This window comes from Ambystoma mexicanum, chromosome 14 (genome assembly GCF_040938575.1).
Source record: "Ambystoma mexicanum isolate Mex_15411 chromosome 14, UKY_AmexF1_1, whole genome shotgun sequence".
NCBI classification, from domain to species: Eukaryota; Metazoa; Chordata; class Amphibia; order Caudata; family Ambystomatidae; genus Ambystoma; species Ambystoma mexicanum.
The window spans coordinates 160,220,313-160,236,300 of record NC_090940.1 but is presented as its reverse complement, the minus strand read 5'-3'; the positions used below and the strand labels follow the sequence as shown (position 1 = coordinate 160,236,300).

The following is a 15,988-nucleotide window of genomic DNA, read 5'->3' as shown; positions in this document are numbered from 1 at the left end:
GGTAAGGCTTGATTAAAGCAAGCTCAAAGAGTTCCCATGACAAGGTGCTTTGGGCGGGGAGGGGCAGGAACTGGGTGGGAATTGGCATGGGCAGTCAATGGGTGGGCAAATAACTAGACAGACACCTCCTACAAGCAGTATGTCCATCCTCGTATGCCATTTATCCCTATCTGTGCTCTAATGCAGTAGTTTCGGCTTATAGGGGGCGCAAGAGCCACCTAATAGCCTAAACTAAAAGCATGCATTGACTGCTAGGCTAGTTGTGAAATTGGCGAAAGACTCCACATATTGCAATGGTCGCTAACCATAAGAAAAAGGCTGGTCTGAGCCCACGAGCTTTGGCAAATGGGATGTCTTGCATGGACATAGAGAAAAGACTAAGTTGAAGCTGCCTGATCCTTGGTGTCCTGGGCTCTTTATATGCTCTTGAAATATGGTCTTTGTCAGCAACAGAGAGAGCGAGAAACCTGCGGATATGTCAGACCAGTCACAGCCTGTGTCCTGGGGATTCAAGGACTGGCTAAGAATACAGAGGGTCACGTAAGAATATGGGTAAGCAAGTAAGACTGCATGCAGGGGTGAGATTCCACGCCAGGGGGTGAAGTACAGTAAGGGGGGCAGGATCGCTCAGTGTAGGTTCCTTTGGTGAACCCATAAGTTGATCACCACAGATGGTTTACGCGAGAGTAATAATCTTTGCATGCCACTGTGGTGGGGGATGCCGGGAAGGCGAGCACTGCACGTGGACTCTGCTGACGTCAAGGATTATCCCTCCTCTTGCCACAGTTCAGTGCATGCTAAGAGACTGGACTCCAGGGCTGCATCTATCAGGCCTGGGGCCGAGAAGCTGCTGCCTTTGGCTCATCTCAGGAGGAAAGACCACACCACATACTGCAACCAGAGTCACATCTGTGGCAAGGTTTACTTTTTACAATCTCCCTAGGTTGGTGGGCTGGAGGTTTTACCATATGATCATCGCCAGCCATAGAAATGAGGTTGTGCCCTTGGTTGATGGAGGTGTTGAGCGGTGGTGTATGAAACACAAGAAGACATGCTCTTTCCCAGAGCTTTAAGTGGGCTTGGGCTAGTCCGGGCCAAGCCCTGGCAGTTGCCAGAAAGGGTTGCTGGGGCCCCACCCCGACTAGTCCCAGCCACGCCGACACCTCAGGCAGCCATGTAGCTGAAGCCCTGCACAGTTAAACGGACTGCCTGCAGCTCTCAGCACTTCGGAAGAACTGACATCTGCAGACAGCCAGTGTAACCGTGGCTTCCATACAAGGCTGCCAGATGACTCTGTACTCCGAAACAGGAGGAGGGTCCAGTCTCTCCTTTTGTTTCAGAGTACAGAGTCATCACGCAGCCTGTGGTTTTTAACCATGCAGCGCCTTGAATGAAAGGTGCTGCATGTGAGAGCCAGGGCACATTATTGTCATGCCTTTAGTGCGAGGCTGGGCGCACCAAAGGTAATAAGGCTCTTGCACCTGGGACTAAGTGAGGTATTCTCAACTGAAAAGTGGCTCACGCAGGAACCAAGCAGAAGGCTCCTGCACCTCGGGCTAAGTGATGTATTCTCAACTGAAAAGTGGCTCACGCAGGAACCAAGCAGAAGGCTCCTGCACCTGGGGCCAAGCGAAGGTATTCTCAATTTAAAAGTGGCCCACGCAGGAACCAAGCAGAAGGCTCCTGCACCTGGGCCTAAGTGAGGTATTCTCAACTGAAAAGTGACTCACACAGGAACCAAGCAGAAGGCTCCCCCACCTGGGCCTAAGTGAGGTATTCTCAACTGAAAAGTGGCTCACGCCGGAACCAAGCAGAAGGCTCCTGCACCTGGGCCTAAGTGAGGTATTCTCAACTGAAAAGTGGCTCACGCCGGAACCAAGCAGAAGGCTCCTGCACCTGGGGCCAAGCGAAGGTATTCTCAATTTAAAAGTGGCCCACGCAGGAACCAAGCAGAAGGCTCCAGCACCTGGGCCTAAGTGAGGTATTCTCAACTGAAAAGTGACTCACACAGGAACCAAGCAGAAGGCTCCCCCACCTGGGCCTAAGTGAGGTATTCTCAACTGAAAAGTGGCTCACGCAGGAACCAAGCAGAAGGCTCCTGCACCTGGGCCTAAGTGAGGTATTCTCAACTGAAAAGTGGCCCACGCAGGAACCAAGCAGAAGGCTCTTGCACATGGGACTAAGTGAGGGATTCTTACAAGGCTGGTGCTGTTCTCCACGGTGGTGCTGTTCTCCATGGTTCCACACGGGATGACTTCTTAATCTTTAAAAAAAGTAATGCTTGGGAGTCCAGGACTGAGTGGGTTACACAAGAGTTGAGATTGGCAGGGAAAAGGGGAATGTGTGTGTATTATTTGGACGATAAGAGAACACAGGGATGGAAGATCGTGGAGGGCAAAGACAGTATTGTGGACAAGAATATCAAAGCAAGAATATTGTGTTTTTGGGGCCACTGATTCCAAGTAAACACCACAACATCTGCTACTTAATTGTATCGCTTTACAAGCGAAAAGATTTAGGTTTAAGAGATTCATCGACCGAGTATTACTGTTGTGGAAAGGAAGAGGAGTTCTGAAAAGCAGTCTAACAGTTGTCGGCTTTTTTTTACATCTTTCAACTGGAGAGTAATGTTTTATCTTGAATTATATTTCTTTAAGAGTATTGTATAGTGATGAATTGTTTTATGAAGTGTGTAGGGTGCATTGTGCGTGGTTTTTTACTTGTTGAACTGAATGAATTGCAAAAATGATACATTCGAGTACATTTCCCAAAAAGCTATTTACCGTATAACCAAATAAAAATAAATAAATAAATGTTGATTTGATGGTGGCACACAGCATGCACCAAATGTACACGCGCTGCACACTGTGGGTCTAATTCACATAAGTGCTTTTTTTAATGGCAACACCCATTGGAAAACGCTCTATGAATTAGACCCTATATTTTTTTCGCCATTATATATGACTCATTATGCTTTCAATGTCTTCTAGGTGCGTCATCGTGCTCCTTTATGCACGTTTCCAACCCCACAGAGTCAATGTTACAAACGTATGGCGATATAGCACCATTTGACCTGGTTTGGGGGGGGGGGCAAAATGAGTGCCTCGTGGCTTTTATCAGAAATCCAACTACTAGATGCGCTCTTGTAGAATACAAAAAGGTGGCAACGGGCCCCCTTTAATTCCCACCACGACCTTTGCATGAAAATGTGCAAGAGCTCTATAACGTGAAAACGACTTAAAAGCCTCGACGGTAACCCGGATGCGAATAAACAGAGGTAATTAATGAAAAGCGGAAATTAATTATATGAAGGAGCACACCCGAGTGACGTGCCACCATCCGGCTACATCACCCACAATAAAACCTTTGGATGATTCTTGGGATCACGGAAGGGTTACCAGCTGAGCCGACATGGTTGATTTCGTAGCCCATGGCACCAGGGACGGCGTCAGGGCCTTTCAATACTTTCAATTGAAATGGACCCTGGGGCCCTCTCTGGGCGCTGTCCCCATGTTAGCAGTCTCATGACGCTGAAACAAGCTCCATGCTGCCTTTACTGATCTCAGGCAGTCAACCAACTCTCAGAGAATATAGAACATTGTTATCACCTTTTTACTCGGGACTCCCAGTCATTAGCACCATGCTGTCAAACAGCGATAATTCGCTTTTCAGTGGACATTTAGTGTTTCATCTCCCTGCTGGCAGGCTGCCCCGCGATAATATATCACGATTAGCCACCTCGCTGCTTTCTTTTGACTGACTGTTAATGTACTTTTAAGGCGTGGGATGGGGGGGGCAACATCTTGTAGAAACGGGCCCCCACCAGCCCAGGCAGATCTTCAGGTGGCCCTGCATGTGTAGCACGCTGGCATGGTGCTAGGCATGGTTTCATTTCAAATCTTGGCAGGGGCCCGCCTAGAAGAACTTTGAAATGCCCCCTAGCCACTGGCCCCCCTCCCTCTCTCTCTCTCCTTCAGCCAGCCCTGCATGGCACGTTCAAGCTACTCACATGCACACCTCTCACACACACACACACTAGGGAGGGAGGGATGGATGCAGGGGTGGTGGGGCAGGGGGGATTCAGAGACCCCACAATGCTCCTGCCGCCCACAACAGCTTTTCATTTGAAGGGGGGCAAGGGCAGCTAAAGCAAGGAAGGGCCAGTCCCATTTCTTGGCCCGGGCGGAGCGGGCGATAGCCCGGGGCACAGAGCTAAATAGTTCAGGAGGAGGGCGCATAAGGGGCCCACCCAGAAAGCTGCTTCGAGCTTGCCAGACAACAGATTAAGCAGCCTGCTGTGCTGGTGTGTGGCTCCTGAGATGTGTGGCTGGCTGCTCTCTGCAGACTTGTGGATGACGGTGATGCGCTGGAATATGCAAACAAAGGAATGCACATTCCAAACGCAGCATGTGAGATGCTCTGGGGTCACACACCCTGTGTCCCTCATTCTTCGTGCTGACAGCCTTTCAAAGGGGGGGCAATTTATAAGTGATTGCTCACTCAACAAGCCATTGTTTTTACCCAGTATGTGCTTAACATGTCAGTGTTAAGCACAGAACATGGGGCATTTGTTATTCAGCAGACCAGCACAAGTATCAGTTAGCTGACCAAACCTATGCATTCTTCCAACGGAATTGAAATGCCACACAGAAAAAGTTGTTAACTATTTTCTTTATTTTCAGGACTCTTTATTTGACACACCAAAACGGTTTTTTTGTAGATTACTTTTTACCTACATATGGTGCATCCCTGGGTAGGTTAACTGTCATTGTCTTGCTTAGGTATTCTAGTGGCTGCTTTGGGACATGGACTAAATTCATCCGCTCAGCATCAAAGGTCTTTTAATTTTCTAAACAAGCCAGCCACTGCCTAGCGCGCACATCAGATGGCACCTCAATGTCACCTGGCACCTTGATTAGGAAAGTAGAGTTCGTTGTGTGTCGCCGTTCAGGCACTAGTCCATAGCATATCAATGCAGTGATAGGTGTGCAGCAATCACTTGTGCGCTGCACAAGCCACCACCCTGTCGGTTAATGGTGTCTGTGTGGCGCTCCCGTATGTAACAGCACATATGCTGGTTTTTGTCTGATGTGTCCAATGTCCATACAATAGCACACTGGAATGTTTTGTGTAAGTGGCTCTGGCGAGCATGCCATGCTGTTCCCACACTTAAACACCTAAAGCAATCAAAGAAGTTGCCTCAAATTGTGCATCCGCAAGGCCAAACACCCTTTCTACACTGCCACACCACGATTTTCACTAGCTGCAGGCCAGCACTAAGAAGAGGTTCTAATGGCAGCACTGTTAGATAAAGCATGGGCCTGCTTGTTTTTGCCGAAATAACCCGAGGCCTGCGTATCAGTGAGGAGTTAGTGGCCGGGGAACTGTGGAACCTTTGCCATGCATTAGAAGCCGGTTTTATTTAAAACGCTTCATCATCTTATTAGTGGTCAGGCTAACGATTGTAAGAAACACACTCCTTTCTGTTCCTTGTTTATTGGATCTCTTGTGCAGTATCCTGTCCTGTCTGAACATATAACTCCCTAAGGATGTTGGGTTTGGTTATGCTCACGTTGAGACCCTTTCCTTCCTCATCTTAAATCCTTCAGAAACAAGAAGCAAAAGTGCCCTTGTAACCGATTTGAGTGGCTGATGTTGCAGCCATTTTAAACTCGCATCCAAAAACGTAAACTGTCCAAATGAGCATGTATGTGAGCACCGAGCCATGCCTCGGTTAGGAATTTAGAGATTCACACATACAATCATTTTATCACAGACTTGTTTTTCGAATGTAGAGATCTCTGATCACTGTTTTAGTCCTGAAATGCTCTGTGATTTAATGCAAAGCACACAGGAATCCTCATTGGTGCTATTTGTCCCCTTTCCCACTCTCTGAGAGGTATTTTGAAAGAGTACAATAAGAGTGTACCAGATGGTCCATCTTGAAATAACCTATCAGAAAATAATTCATATGGTCAGTCTAGCATTGCCCCTTACGAAATACAAGTGAGGTGGCACGAACAGAACCCCTGCAACACAGGGCCGGCTGTCCATGGGGCCTCAGACCCCTCTAGGCTGGTCACACCGCAGTGTGCCAATATCGATAGTTTGAAACTGCATTCAAGCAAAGCCTTCCCTAAGAGCAGGTGACAGAAAAACCATATACTTGGCCAGCAACAGCTGTGTTTTCACATTAGCATTCTTCTGTAAAGTGCTTGGATTACAATGTAATGAAACCAGCTTAATTTACATAGCAATTATGTATTCATATTGAGGAGGGGTTTTGTCGCACGACAGAGGTGTAGTTTGGGAGTGAAGTGTGCCAGTCGGCGGGGGACGCATTCTAATGTTTGCCCTGGGCACCAAGTTGGCTTGAAACTGCCCTGGGAGGCTTTCCCTCGAATTCTGCAATTCACACACGGGCAACTTTCTTGAATCCACTTCCAGCTGCACTGCACAAGTGCGTGTTCACGGTCTGTACAGAAAAATGCGTGGTATTTTTCTATCCATATAAAGTTACCCGTTCCACAAACATCGGAGGAATTGCCACACCACCAAAAACTCGGAGAAGCAGAAGGTCTAAGGGGGCGAAGGGCTGACCTTCCTCAGGCATTTGCAAGAAGGCACTGCTCTCCAGACACAGATGCGGAGAGGTGGGGGGCCATCAGCCAAAATCAGAACCTGTAGACCTTTTCCGATTTTGGCTGGAGATTACCGATTGCCTTGCCAAGAATATTTGATTTTAATGTTTTCTTTTTACTAAGTCCCTCTTAAGACATGAAATGCAATAGAATGGCCCTGCTTGATCATTGTGAGTAGGGACGTCATTTAGGGGTCGCAAGAGGTCGCAACTGTGACCTCTGAGGTCTCCCTTGCGATCTCTAAAAAAAGAAAAAATTAAAAATAATCTTTTTTTGGTTGTAATGCAAGCTCCTGGACTGTGGCCAGCACCATGTGGCTCTTTACTTCTGGAGTGCCTGGCTTTCTTGTTCAGGTCCCTAAGAAAATAAGAAAAGTAAGAACAGGAGTGCCACAAGTCGAACACTTTCAGCACTGACCCTTCATAAGAAAGGATAGGAATACCAAATAATGTGTCTTTCTGGAATTCTATACAATAATTGCTAGACTCATTAAAGGTTTATTTCAGGCACACTTCAGGGGGTGAATCACTGATTTAGTCTGTTCTCAAACGCCTCAACTCAGCCTTTCATCCTTCTGAGGTCGATAAATAAGTACCAACACAGGTTGGGTGACATTGGGTGTATATTTTTTCTATATAAAGTGCTTAAGCGTAAGTGCTATATAATAACACATCATCATCATTTGGTCATGGACGTCTGCTTGCATTCACAGTAATTTGGTAATATGGGCCTATACACACTGATCTTAACGATACATATGGCGATCCATTCTTGTATGAAATGTACATCACATTATAGTGATATCAAAACCATATTTTTCGTAGTGTACAATGCTATGTGATGCCACTTCCTGTTTTGTCAACGGGTGAAAGGTCATGTTCCATCGCTTTCCGCGATATCACTTCGGGGTGGGGTGGGGTCTTTTATCACAGACTTGTTTTTCAAATGTAGAGCTCTCTGATCGCTGTTTTAGTCCTGAAATGCTCTGTGATTTAATGCAAAGCATGCAGGAATCCTCATTGGTGCTGTTTGTCCCCTTTCCTACTCTCTGAGAAGTATTTTGAAAGACTACAATAAGAGTGTAGCAGACAGTCCATCTTGGAATAACCTATCAGAAAATAATTCATATGGTCAGTCTATCATTGCCCCTTGCGAAATACAAGTGAGGTGGTACGAACAGAACACCTGCAACACAGGGCCGGTTGTCTGTGATGTCATCAGGGGTCAAGGGTCGTGTGATGTCACTTCCACTATCCCAGGCATTTTGGCGAAATTACGTCCCTGTTCGTGAGTGTTCTGGAATGGTAGCGTGCCTGGGATGGTGCAGCGGGCGATTGTGAAACTCGGGCGGGGCTTGGTAACGGGTGGCTCCTCCCTCCTTCCAGGCTCACTGAACACTGTCTGCTGAGAGGCAGCATGGGAAATAGGCCGGGTACAGGAGGCAGCAGCCTGTCTTGTCGCGTGCGACCCCCTGATGAAGGCGGACCAGCCCTGCGCAAATCAGGCGATGATGAACCACAGCCGGAAATATTCAAGCCCTTGTGTAGTTTTTCACAGACGGTAGATTTTGTCGTCAGGATATGCGCCAGTGACTGGTTTTTAAAGAATGTTGTACGGGATGAGGCAATATTTAGAGCAGGGGTCTTCAACCTGCAGCTCTCCAGATGCTCTGGACTCCTACCTGCCTACATTCCTAAATTCAAAACCCGGAGAATGACATCACACCGGCTCGCCCCCTTCTCTAAGACCCCGACCACCCGACGCAACCACTTTACCAAAAAAAACAGGGCGGGGACTGCATGAAACGTGGAACACAAAATAGAAGACTAAAGTGTAAAGTGCAGTGTTTGTGATGGCAGCGAGGGGTGTTTGTCTACAAGCCGTCTTTCTTTGAAGTGAGTCGAGTTTGTGTGTGCACGTCACTCTCTTCACGTTAGTACAGGAGATGCTGCCAACAAGGGAACTGTGAGCCCGGCCTTCTGATCTGCCGCAGATCCATAGTTTCGGCCCACACCTCAATGCGATTGTCCACAAACGGTGTGTTTTTAGCCAATCACGTTGAGGTGTGGGCGGACCCAGAGAAGAGTGTAAAAACCCAGAGTCTCTGGGATGAACCCGGAGACCAGGCAGGTATGTTTGGACTACGACTCCCATGACCCCTCACTGCTGACTATACGGACTATGGCTGATGGGAGATGTCCAAACATCTGGGGAATCGAAGGTTGCATACCCCGATCTAGACAGACCCGTGGATAGCACCATATGTGATCCTTATACAATCCACCCATAGAAATATAGGAGTAACTATATGGGAATTATGACAGTAGATGCAAGAGTATTTCTATATATCTGCATAGGTGTAATCATCTCTCTAAAATTGACCATTTCTCCATTATCCTTCAAAATAATTTTTGTTTAGCAAGATTTAGAATGGTCAGTGTAATAAAATATGACCAGAAGTAAAGTGTAGATTCTTGTGTGTGGAAATGAGTCTATGGAGAAGGGTTGGCTCTGCCACACCACAGGAGAACTATCCATGTACAGATCAGTCCGAGTGTCCAGCACTGACATGCCTGCCCCCCTCCAGCACCCTCCCGACCAAGAGTGCAACCAACAAGCCCAAGCATGCTTTCTGCCATGTTGTGGGCATCATCAGCGACGCGTGGCGGTGGTGCCGTGTCTGTCCAGGCACACAGAGCAAGCGGTCCAGAGATAACTCTTTCTTAGTATGGGTGGAACTCCCCCAGTCTGCCAAAATGTGTCAAAAATGCGAGAGCCCCCCCTACTGAGAACGAGCACGGCAAAGCACTGGTTCCGAGGGATGGCGACCACGGATAGTTCTCCTCTGCACAGGTGAGGCGAGATCAAACATGATGGTAGGGCATTCCGTGTGGGCACCATCCCACAGAACAGGCTAAATGGCCGTTCTCAGTAGACACGCTCTCAGATTCTTGGTTAGTACCTTAGCCCAACTAAGTTCATAAATATCACCTGGGAAGAAGGTGGCGGCGGTGCGTGAGTTGGGTTTTCCTGCCATTAATTGGACTCCTAAGTCTTCTAGGGCAGGATCGCAACCCCACGGGTGATGCTGGCCTGTGTAAACCTCCCCGGTGCAAAGGGCCCCAACTGGTACTTGCAACAGAACCAGAGTACACGCTCTTAACCTGCTCCCTACTGCGACCCTCCAGCCATACCCCACCCTTACTATTGAAATATGGCTAGATCCGCCCCAGGGAGTTGGGTGATCAGAATATTGCTCCACCTGCTGCTGACTCTGAGCTTGGCAGGGTGCCATACTAACTAGTTGATGCCAATCTGTGGTACGGACGCGCTTATTTTCTGTGCGGCACTCCTGTACGACTAGTTACCCGGCCAAGATATGGGAACGCCCCGTGCTCGCACATTAGATCTGCTTTTTCATAGAATCAGCTCTTCAAGTGGATGCTAATTTGTCTTTGATAGCGCACACCACAACATGTAACTGCTTCTCAGAGCTTTGCAGCAAGGACTCATGCACTGAGGTTATTTGGCATCCTAGATTATAGTTCGGTGGATGTTGCTTATCTGCATCGCCCGTTTGCCTAGAGGGTACTCTTAATTATCGCAGTCTGGTCAATTGGCATCTTGGGTTACAGTGGCGAGTCGGGATAGGACGATTACGACATAGGAGATTGTCGAATAGAATCGTCGTTTTTTTCCTAATCGAATTGGGCCGAAAATGTATGTGGGCGTGGGTAATCATGATAATTAATATAGGGTGAAGTCAGGGAGGGAGGCTGCAGGGGGTCTCCCCAGCTTATATTTACAGCCCAAACATTGTTTACAAAAACAAAAAACAAAAAAAACACTAAACAAAACAAACGAAAATTGACGAATCGACAAAATCATCTCGACCAAATCACATAGAACCGGCGAGTCCCTCTCAGTGGTGTGCCTCTGTCCATGTCAACAAAACCATCGCCTCGCTCGCAGGTGCCCATTGGCCTGCCCTTGATGACAACCTAACGGAAGAGATTACCTGGGCTTTGGCAGGGCTTGCCAAGGAAGACAGAGGGCTAATTAGCTCCCCGGAGTCCCTCGACAGGAAATCGGATAGAATGGAGAATAAGCCAGTGGTCCTGGGCTCTGGATAGTGGAGGAGTGAAGTATAGGGAAAGGCGACAGAGAAGCATAGTAAACATGAACAGGTCCAACAGTGCCCAGGAGGCGACATTGTCCAGCACGGGAACAAAGGTGAAAATGTGGCCCAAGAAAAGGTCAATGGTCAAAATGGCTATTGTTGGAGGTGTCGGCTCTCCCGAAGTAAAGTTATTGGAAGAGAGCAATGGGCATATTTCTTTACACAGGCTTCCGCCCCTGAAAAGGATGGATCCGCAGCCAAACCACAAACTCAACGACTCTACGTGGTGACGAAAATTCCACTCTGGTGCTCAGATGACAGAGGATTCCTGCTATTGGTCGACTCCTCATTGGATCTTTATTTGCAAGTGAGCCCCTAGAGTTGTTTTAATTCAACAGTAACCAAGGTGTTGCTAGGGGGGGCGGGGGCTGAGGGGGCTATAGCCCCAGGTCTTGTGGTTGTAGCCCCGGATAGAAGCTCAGGGGCTACAACCAAAAGGCTAGCTAGCCCAGAGTCCTGACATTAGCACAGCCCCGGATCTTTTCCAGACCTAGCAACACCCCTGACTGTAACACACCCATTTAATTCTATCATCTCACAAGTGGCTGAATGCTGGGTCGTAAATGGTTGGGATACCAGAAAGGATCATAGCAGTAGTTGGGAAAGATCAGACTAGACACAGACTGACAGACAAACCACCCTAGGCCATGGGTCTGCACCCTCCTGTGCCCCCAGATGTTTTGAACTACAACTCCCACGATCTCTCACCTTTGACATTGATGGCTAGGGCTGGTGTGTGTTGTAGTCCAAAAGGGCAGGGGATGCAAATGTTGCACACAGGTGGTCTTGACACACAGGCGAGCAGGTCAAAAGGGGAGTTGATGAAAAGGTTCGGTCACTTTTGACCATGGAAGGCAAAGGTGATGGCACCACCCGCGTCGGGAGTGCTCCCTAGAGCCTGCAGAAACCTTATTCCAGGGGTCTCCACATATGTTGGACTACGATTCCCATGATCCCTCAGCACTAACTATGCTGTCTAGTGCTGAGGGAAATCTAAGTTGAAACTGCCTTCATCCAGCCCTGCACACATCTACGGGTTACGTGAGGCTGCACAAATGTATTGTTAAAGGAACTGAATTGGGAAGTGTAGAATTAAAGGAAAAAAATAAACACAAATTATTCAGTTTGATAAAAATATGTATAGATCACGCACGGTTGTGTTACCTTGTCCTGCACTAAACCCCATGCCACCACACTATTAGTTGTGTGCTTTAGCATCTGCCCTGGCCACAAAACAAGGACTGTGCTGTGTTGCCAAACTTCCGTCACACGTTAGACAAGCGACATATCCCAAATGACTGGCCACTTCTAAAGCGAAATGACCCAATGTATTTCAAATACAGCAGGCATGTTTTTGGGGACCCAGGTTCGATGATACCTTAAGAGGTCAGAAGCAGGGGTGTTGCTAGGTCTGGAAAAGACCCGGGCCTACGCTACTATCGGGACTAGCTAGAGTTTTGACTGTAGCCCCCCCTGGGCTTCTACCCGGGTCTACAGCCAGAAGACATGGGGCTATACCCTCAGTCCCCCCCCCCACTCCTCCCACCCCCCAGAAACGCCTCTGGTCAGAAGTATGAGTGAAAAGGTAGAGGGGGCAAGGTAGAGGGGGCAGTAAGATGTGGAGAGGGGTCATGAGATTCCCATCACCTGATTCACACAGGCCCATCCACGAGCCCCTAGCCCCCCCCCCTCTACACTGCTGTGGCTGTAGAAGTATGAGTCATACCCTTAGAAGAGGCGCATTTTATTTGATCATGCAGGAAATGCAGACCTTGCTGAAAGGTCACAGGGTCCGTGGTCCTAGTCCAGGGTTCTGCAAACTGCAGCTCTTCAGATGGTTTGGACTACAACTCCCATGATCTCTCAGGATTGACTATAAGGTCTATGGATGATGGGAGTTGTAGTCCAAAACAACTGCTGAGCCAAAGCTGGCAGTTCCCTGGCCTAGTCGGTCTCAGACAGTCTTTGTTATATCTTTTAAGTGACGTCCTGAATTCAACCTCTGCCCAATCAGCCAAACCAGACCAAGTTCACGTTCATGAGGTATTTGCTGTGCGTGTGAATATTTCTCCAGGTTTGATAGGCCTTCAGCATTTTATTTTGCATTGTGCAAGCACCTTCTAAATACCATGCATTACTCTGTGGGATTGTAATCCTCTAATAGAATGGTCCTTAAAAAAAAAGATGGCAGCATTTTTTGACTATACAATATAATTTTATGTCTGATCTTGGAGCCATCTAAAAAAACATTAAACCTCATCGCCAGGCCCGATAGAAAGGGTGCCCCATGAAAACACGGAACCGGGCAGCCAAAAGCCAAACTACCCTTCTAGACCAACCCGGACATACCTGACTTGAGGGTCTGGAAAGTGGCCCAGTCTGAGAAAACGGAAGGGCCGACCTCGTTGGCGCACTGGATACGGGTGCTGTAGTTTCTGAAGGACTCTAGGTCTTGGAGGAGCGCGCTATAAGGAGGCACTGAGACCACCAATGAAGGCAGCTCCTGGGCACTCTGGGACTCCGTCACCTGCGGGACAAGAGAAAGTAAAAAGAGACAACAGACTCACAATTCAGCAGAAGAAAGCCTGTAACCATCAAACTCAACACAGCAATGACCGGAATGACAATAATACAGACTGTAGACACTTTGGGGTGTGCCAGGTCAGGAAGTTGAGATATTTCATTAGTGTTACCAGGTCATCCTAAAATGTTATGCCTTTACCCGCTCCCCATCTATCCTGCATTTAAAGTCCTTGAGGGCTTGTCAACCATCTCATATTTTGGAGGACTGTCCCTATTTTAAGGGCAGCGTCCCCAGGACGGGGATATCTCCCTGTTTTCCTGGTACGCGACCTGCAGGATCAAAGCAGTCCATAACACTGCATGCTGTGTGAATTAATGACTGCAGATTTAAAACCCAAGGGAGATTTGTTTAGGCTTCCATTACTTGATGCTACTGTGTTCACCCATTCAGGATCGGGGCAATAAAGCCAAGAACCATATTCTTTTTGATCGACGATGTATTGTCAGGTTGGTTTATTATGTAATTTGAGTCGTTTTCAAGACATTGCTTTAAAAAAAAAGTATTCCTTAAGCTTATGAATCCCCAACCATAACAAATACTTTTATGAACTAAAGCTGGGAAGATATGCGGCTAAGAGCTTAAATCGCAGACTGGGCACGCGTCCCGGTTGAACCACTTAACCAAAGTGCGTCTCACCTGCCAACACTGGGAGTCCCTGGAAGCGATTCAGGCTGCAGCTGTTACTATTCAGACAAAGCCTCACTCGTGGTGTACTGGACTATAGCGTTGCTCCATATGCAGTGCTGGTCAATGGGCCGGCTCTCGGCAGATCCGAGATCCGGCACCAGAAATGGAGCCGGATCTCGGGATCCGGCCAGAGTCAGCTGCCCAAGACCATGAACCGTGCTGGTATACTTAAAATAAATAAATAAATAAGAAAAAAAACGCCTGCGACAGCAGCGTTGCCATTTACCGCGTCTTTGGCACTGGTGTGTAATGCACAATGCTCGCTCCATGTACAACTGATCAAGTTGTACATGTAGCGAGCATTGTGCATTACACACCAGTGCCAAAGACGCGGTAAAAGGCAATGCTGCCGTCGCGGACGCTTTTTTTTTTTATGTATTCCAGCATTGCTGGATGAATAATACGAGCCCTGCCCCCTCTAGACCACGCCCCATCGGGCACCCCCCCGCACTCCCCAAACTCCTCCCCCATCCCGGCCGTTGTGGGATCCCCCACCACTTTTTTCCATTTCCACCACTGTCCATATGTGATAATAGTGACCGTTCATATATTGCTCACCACACACTTGTTTTGTCTCGTGGCAACGTCTTGCAATGCCACTACCCATGATGCCTTTCAGTATCAAAGGCCGATGACCCTCCTTTTAATGGCCTTTTCTGCAACGTTGAGAGCAAGGGGTGATAGGTCGCCTTCCCCTACCTAGAGACCCTGAGTTGCAAAAGGTTATATCCAAGGTAACCTCATGTGATTTTAAGGTTACACATACCACACAAGTATGTTGCTTTTTACTTTTCAATTTATTATTCAAATAATGAGTATATAAAAACAAACCTAAATCTATAAAAACAAACTGTGCTAATCACTTACAATCTAACTGGTGAAGGTCCACCAGGCCTCTCAGGATGTCAAAAACCATAGTGAAAGGTAACGGAAAAGAACAGTATGTATTGCTGTGAGTATGTACGCATATGATTACACGGAAGAGTCAAAATATATTGTGGTCTCCCAACTCCTAATGTATGCCTAAAAGGTTTTTTTAACCAGAGTGAATGATCTAATATTATATTTTTAGTTTATTAGTCACTCTGTTTAGATTACCTTGCATTAATGTAGGGTAGCTGCGGGTTATTTAATGCACGCCAGCTATCCTATTGCAATTTATTCAATATGAGAGGTAGGATTCCTACCTCTCATAAATTGAAAAGTAAAAAGCAACATACTTGTGTGAATCAGGTGTGGTATGTGTAACCTTAAAATCACATGAGGTTACCTTGGATATAACCTTTTGCGACTCAGGGTCTCTAGGTAGGGGAAGGCGACCTATCACCCCTTGCTCTCAACGTATCGGTCTCCCATTGATAATGCCGCCCCCCCCCAAAACAAAAAACTGGGAGTACCCAATCTTATAACACTTTTCTGCAACGTGACTTCTGATGGCATACACGTATATGACGTTCGCTGCACTGGGCCTGGGATCTTTGCCAACAATGTTATCAAAATGGCGGATACGGCGGAATGAGGCACGCGACACTGTAAAGAGCCGTGCACAGCGCCGAGTGCTTCGAATGCGCCAGAGCCACTGTATCATTCTAAAGTGTCCTGCGAAGCCATTTTGTAAAGTTGGCCGCCCCACTCAAAGTGAGCTCGAGGTCGGGTCCTGTGAGATAAAAGTCAGTATAAACACAAGTTACCTTTAGAAAGGTCGACAATTCGGTTTGTTGAAATAAATCCTCAAATCCTGCACGAGCGTTAAACGCAGGTTTTTTGTAATAATTATTCCCATCAACTCAGGAGATTATGTGATTTTGTGGAATTGGCAAGAAAATTGTGTGATCCTGGGCAATTCATTACCTGCAACAGCCCAGGATGCTTAGGATATAACCCATGTCTTACAAA

The 15,988-nt window shown here is 47.5% G+C and overlaps 1 protein-coding gene across 2 annotated transcripts in view; it reads right to left on the bottom strand.

Moving 5' to 3' along the window:
• Window positions 1-15,988, bottom strand: part of TYRO3 (TYRO3 protein tyrosine kinase) — a 721,378-nt gene that overhangs the window by 246,446 nt on the left and 458,944 nt on the right. For both annotated transcript variants that reach the window (XM_069638795.1, XM_069638796.1), the window contains one exon: window positions 13,171-13,348. In XM_069638795.1, the coding sequence (XP_069494896.1) occupies window positions 13,171-13,348 (178 nt within the window). The remainder of the gene's footprint in view (window positions 1-13,170; window positions 13,349-15,988) is intronic.